The sequence below is a fragment of the Eschrichtius robustus genome, chromosome 14, assembly GCF_028021215.1.
Source record: "Eschrichtius robustus isolate mEscRob2 chromosome 14, mEscRob2.pri, whole genome shotgun sequence".
Lineage (NCBI taxonomy): Eukaryota > Metazoa > Chordata > Mammalia > Artiodactyla > Eschrichtiidae > Eschrichtius > Eschrichtius robustus.
Genome location: NC_090837.1, coordinates 25563223 through 25569692, shown reverse-complemented (window position 1 = coordinate 25569692; position 6470 = coordinate 25563223). Strand labels below are relative to the sequence as shown.

Here is a 6470-nt window from a genome sequence, read left to right as displayed (position 1 = left end):
GGGAGAAAATACTTTCCACTCACATATTCCTCAAAAAACTTGTATATACATTAAAAAATGTGTCAAAACTAATCAATAAACAAAACAACGAAAATCCAAGTGGAATTTGGGAAATGATGTGAACAGACATCTTTTCGGGAATGTACAGATGTCAGATGAGCACATGGGAAGATGGTCCCCATGAGTCATTAGGGGAATGTCAATCACACCCTAAAGAGTTGCCGCTACACACCAGTCAGAATGGAGCAGATGGGCTAAAGTAAAAAACAGCGGCACAACCAGTGCTGGCTGCGCAGCAGAGGGCCTGGTCGCTCAGGTGTTGCTGGTAGGAATATGAAGTGGTACAGCCACCCTAGAAAACAGCTTTGCAGCTACTATGAAACTAGACATGCAATTACTGTGCAATCTAGGAATCGTACCCTTGGGATTTTATTTCAGAGAAATGAAGACTAATGCTCCCATAAACACCTACGCGCAAGTGTTCCCAGCTCCTGTCTTAGTCAGCTCAGGCAGCCATGGAAAAATACCACCCACATGTTGCTTAAACACCAGAAATTTATTTTCCATGGTTCTGGAGGTCAGGAGTCCGTGAGCAAGATGCCCTAATATTGTTTTTAGTGCAAGCTGTCTCCCGGCTCCCTGAAGGCACTTTCTGGCTCTGTCCTTAGAAGGTCTGTCTCAGTGGCTCGCTCGGGGTTGGGGGTGTGTTTCTGGTCTCTTCTTATAAGGTCACTAATCCTATGTCCACAGGTGCGGACCAACCTGGGAGGAGATACCGTCCTCCACCCTGTTCATCAGTCACTTTCACAGACAGGAAGACAGTGTTCTCACCCAGACCCTGACCGTGTTATGACCTTGACCAGAGAGATGCCCTCTAATGGATGTCCATCTCTCTCTGATCGAGTCCATAGGGGCAGACCCCTCCCTGGTGGGTTGCCATCTAAGCACAGCAGGGAATGGTCTCATCGGCTTCCCTTTTCCATCCTTGTCCTCACATCCTGCCGTCTGTCCCTCTGTGTGTCCGTCACAGGCTCCTGCTGTCTTCACTTCTTAGCAGCACAGGCCCCGGGGCATGTGGATATGGTGGGACCCGCATGGGGGTGGGTTTACTCACTGCCATCCTGCTGGCCCCCTTTCCTACAGTGTAAGGGGGGCAGGACACTCCCCACTAGAGGGACCTGCAGGAGGCCTTGTTTGGGACAAAGTCACAGCAAACCCTTGGAGAGAACAACCCTTTCCTGGGGTGGGGTGACGGGAGAGGGCCCTGTGTCCCCTGTGAGTCCAGGCCGAGTCGGGGACAGAGGTCACTGCAGGACTGAGCCCTGATGTCCTGTCCAGTCCTGCCCCTGGCCCCCCTGTCGATCCCTCCCCAGGAGACCAGCCGCCTCCTCCCCTCCTGCCCCCGTGGAGTCCTCCAGGCCACGGGCAGCTCCTGGACTTTCCCTCTCAGGCCTCAGTCACGGGGAGCCTGGCTGACCTTCAGGATCCAGCCCCAAAATCCCACCCAACCCCAGGCAGGTCAGTGCCCAGGTTCAGGGTTACTGTGCTCAGTACAGCTGCCCCAGGTTGACTCAGTGGCACTGGTGGCTGTGAAAGATGCTTATTTTTCAGATTTCAGAAAAGCTATGGAGGAAACCTCATGTTCACAAACCTCCCTCCCAAATGCATTTGAGTGGATTATCCACAGGCTGAGACTCGGGGGTGTGGGGACCGTATTCTCCAGCTCAGCATCCCCTGACGCCCATCCCTGCTGCCAGGGTGGGAGGCGCTTCTGGGAGCTCTGCCCTGAGGCTGTGCAGCTGGACCGGCCTCCCCAGGGCCCTGTCTTATCCTCTCCCCTTGCAGCTCAAAAAGGGAGGAGCAGTGAATGCAAATCTACTCCTCCCTCCCCATCCTGTGTCTCAGCTCCTGTCTGAGCCCTAAGCCCAGGGGCCTCACGCCTGTAATTCTCTGGGGTCAGAAGAAGGGCCACGTGTGGGTTTCAGAGGGAGATTTACTCTCCTCAAGAGGGGTGTCTTCAAGGAAGCGTCAGTCATGCCCTTTGCACTTGAACCCTGCCCAGGGAACTTGGACCAATGAGGGTCCCCAACCAGGACCCACAGTGCCCCCTAGTGCCCCCAGGATGGACGTCTTCTTACATGTGTTGCTACTTCAACAAAATGATGACTTTTGAGCCCCCAATCTATGCCAGACCCTTGGTGAGTTTCCTGCAGCACCCCACCTGGTATCTTAATAATCCCACAACGCCCTCTGCTGAAGGCACAACCTCTCCCCAGTCTAATGAGGAGGAGCCATCATTGGGAGGGTAAGAGATTTTCCCAGAGTCCCCAGACAGGGATGAGTGCTCAAGATTCCATCCAGGAGACTGACTTCTGAGCCTGAACTTTCAGCCCCTTCCCTGCACTGCCCCTTCAACAGGCCCCATAGGTCCTCCCTCTCCAACCCCAGGCCTCCTGAGCCCGTCTGGTCACAACTCTCTCTTCTGCATTCAGGTGATCCATATCCTATGTCAATAAAATGTTCCTTATGGTCCACCTTTCCTTCCAGGCCTATGCACAAAATAGAACATTATGAATTGCCATGGGGTTTCCAGATATGGTCTTCCTATTGAAAGGGATGATGTATCAATATTAATTAACAAATTCACAGATTATTGTCATTTGTTTCACAGACTGTAATAAAATTGTGCTTGATGGCTGAGATTCTTCTGTAAGATTGTAGTTGTATTTACCACCTTATCTTTGAGAAGTTAGTCGTGTGGATACATGCATAAAATTCCCTTGTTTTGGGGGGCCTCAATATCCCTGGTCTGGGTGGAAAGTGGATGAGCAGGCCCTCCCCAGCAAAGACTCTGGGCTTGGGACCCTCCATTGCCTCCTGGTGGTGGTGAGTATATACTGCAAGCACAGTTACCCCCAAGGAAACCTCATCCATCTCACCTGTTCTGTCCAACATGGTGGCCACAAGCCAATGTGGCCACTGATCATGCAATTTGGGTGGTCGCAGTGAGATGTGCTGTAGATCTGAAATACCCAGCAGATTTCAAAGATTTAGGATCGCATAGTGTAGAATGTATCAATATTTTTATATTTAATTCACGTTGAAATGATATGTTCAAGTAATTGAGTTAAGCAAAACCTATTATGGAAAGTAACTGCATCGGTTTCTCCTAATTTTTAAAAAGTGTCTACTGGACAATTTAAAATTACATACGTGGTTCAAATAGTGTATGTATTGGATAGGGCAGCACTGTAAAGCCACAATGTCAGCCACTTGTTTCTGAAATAAGAGAGAGAACTTCCTGGCACATTCGGAAAAAGCCATGCCTTAGTTTTGGAAACACAATGAGAGGCCACAGGATGTGGGGAAGTCCAGGGACTCGGGTGGAGGGATCTCGTTTGCTACCGGGTCTGCCCCGTTCCAGTTCTGATGTGAAACAAGTTTCTCTGCCCTTCATGCCTCAGCTTCCCCGTCTGTAAGATGGGATATAATGGGGATGCTTGTTCATTGATTATTTGTGATTAAACAAGTTAATAAGTAGGAAGAACAGGGATGGGGCTTGATATGTTTTGAGCACATATGAATATTTACTCCTCTCCCATCTATGAACATCCTTAATCCTTATCTTTACACTGAATAAAAAGCAGAGACAATGGAATAGTGGACATAGGAATGGGGCGGGGGAAGGGAAGTGTCTTGGGTTTGGGATTTTGTCACTGACAAAAGTTTCTGGCCACACCAAAATACACAAACATATTGTAGGACCTCCCACAATTACGAGTTGAAGTCCTAACAGCCAGTGCCTAAGAGTGGGACCTTATTTGGAAATAGGGTCAATTCAGATGTAATTACTTAAGCTGAGTTCACATTGGAGTGAGGGACCCCTAAACCCATTCAGTGCGCCCACTGGATCTCAGGAGCTCTGTTCCAGGTCGCCGTGGACACCCTCACCCCCTCCTGCTGGCCTCCTAAGTCTTTTTAAGGCCACATGGGTCTGGAGCTTACCTGTCCTACCTTGTCGAAATGAGCTTGAGAGAGAGCTGGACCTTGGAATGATGTGTAAAATTTGTTAAGAAGAGTCGTTTTTTGGGCAGGGGATGACATCTCTGGTCATTGTTTTTTTAATGGTCTGTGTTGATTTTGGATAGTTTCTATTGCTATGTCATCAAGTTCCCTAGTCTTCACCTTGGCCGCATCTAAGTGCTGTCAGTCTCATCCAGAGTATTTTAATCTCAGATACTGTAGTTTTCATCTGTAGAAATTCAATTTGGATCATCTTTTAGGCTTCCACATCTCCACTTAATGTGTTCAATCTTTCCTCAACCTCAAGAACAAATGGAATATGTTATAAAAATTCCTTTTGTATCCTCATCTGTAAACTGTATCATCTAGGCCATTTCAGGGCAAGTTTGGATTAACTGACATTTGTACTTATTATTGCTCTTATTTTCCTGACTCTTTACAGGAAATTTTTGACAGGGTTCAGGTATTATGAGATGTTCCTTGTTGTATATGGGATATTTTGTATTTCTCCCTATAGGGTTTTTGTACTGTTTTTAGTTTTAGCAAAGTTGCTTGGACACAGTTAAATCCTGTCTGTACTTGCTTTTACACTTTCTTAGGTGGGACCAGGGCAGCCTTTGATCTGGGGTTAAGTTTCCGCACTGCTGTGGGGTGTTCTTCAGACTGCTCACTCTGATGCCTTGATTAGGAGCTTCCCCCTGTGTCTGGGGAGTGGGCCCTATTCGGACGCATGTGTGACTCCACGCGTGTGGACCGTCCTCCAATGTCCTTGGTGGTTCCTTCCTCAACCTCACGTCGTTTCTTCCTACATGTGAGCCCCTCAGTATCTGAGGAATATTTGGAGTCTGCAGAGCTCTCTCTGTGCAGCTCTCTCCCCTTCAATACTCTTCCCTCTAGACTTGCATTTTCTTTTTGGGATCCTTGGAACTTCACTCTGAATGCTGCATGCATAGTGTTGAGTGTGATCTCTGGATGGAAGCGTGGGAGGCTAGACAGGTCAGCCCTGCAGTGTGGTGACAGGTGAGGAGTTGGCGGTGGGGCCCTGCATGTCATCTTGAACCGAGGCAGGGACTTGGGATCCTGGCCTCAGGCATCATTGGACCTGAGTCATCCTCAGAGAGGGGCCAGTACCTTGGGAAGGGCCATGTCTGCAATGACAGCCCTCCCCAGGGAGGGCACAGCTGGGAGCTGTCAGGGGCTCCAGCACGGGTGGGAGGTGGGTGAGCCCGGAGGAGGGACGTGGTGGCCCCGACTCTGTCCACTGTGCTGCTTTGCTCTGTTCAGGGTCCCACGTTTTCATAAGATCCTGGAGGTTCAGGAGCTCTGATGAGCTGGGTGGTTCTGGGAGTCCATCCAGGAGATTTGGGCTGATGAGTGGCCAGTCAGCACCATGTGGATATCCAGGGTCCACTAGCACTGGGTCTGTGTCCCCTCTGTCTGTCCTTTCATTCAGGTCTCTTTCCCCAAGTCAACACCATGGCCCGGATAACACCAGGACAGCCTGGTCCTTCGGGCCATAATCCACTCCTAACGCCCCTGTGCAGAGCCTGCCTGGAGGGCTGGGAGGAGGGGCAGCCTGGGGAGCTCAGATCTGGGGGAACTGGACCAGACCTGTCACTGTTTGTCCACAGTCCTCCTGGGGCTGGAGGAGAGTGTGAGCCAGACGGGGAGGGGGTTTGTGTCTCACTTCCCCATCTGCCTGTGTCACTGTGAAGATAGCCACTGCTGTCAGCTGACCCACAGTAATAGTCAGCCTCGTCCTCGGCCCGGGCCCCGCTGATGGTCAGGGTGGCAATTTTGCCTGAGCTGGAACCAGAGAATTGGTCAGGGATCCCTGAGGGCCGCTTGCTATCCTGATAAATGACCAGCACAGGGGCCTGGCCTGGCTTCTGCTGGTGCCAAGATGTATATTTTTCGTCCAGTAGGTCTCCAGAGCAGGTGATCTTGGACGTCTGTCCCAAGGCCACGGACACTGAAGGCGGCTGGGTCAGCTCATAGGAGGCCACGGAGCCTGTAAGAGAGGATGGGAGAGGGGTTGAGAATGAAGGACCCATTCGCAGGGAGGGGTCCCACTCTGAAGCTGTGCCTGGGCTGAACTCTGGGTGTGAGGCAGGCCCAGCCCAGGGTCCTGGGGGGCCTGAGCCTGCGGGCAGGGCCGGGGAGCAGCACCTGTGCAGAGAATGAGGAGGGGGAGCAGGAGAGGGGTCCAAGCCATGGTGGGGCTGCCCTGAGCTCTGCCTCCGAGACACCACAGCAGCGCTGGGCTGTACTCAGATCCTTTTATTCCCTCTCAGAGCTTTGAGAGGGGCAGTGAGGGTTTGGGTTTATGCAAATTTACACCCCCTCCGGGGCTCCTCACTGAGATGGGAGTCACCCAAACCATCAGCCCAGGTGACTGTCACCCAGCTTCCTCCACGGCTTCGCATGTCCAAAAAATCAGACTTGGC

At 51.1% G+C, this 6470-nt stretch overlaps 1 gene segment (V, D, J or C); it reads right to left on the bottom strand.

Moving 5' to 3' along the window:
* Positions 1-5020: 5020 nt before the first annotated feature.
* On the bottom strand, positions 5021-6262 carry LOC137776183 (immunoglobulin lambda variable 3-25-like). The segment is given in 3 exon segments: positions 5021-5076; positions 5711-6034; positions 6193-6262. Coding segments are annotated over 3 exon segments (426 nt in total).
* Positions 6263-6470: the final 208 nt, after the last annotated feature.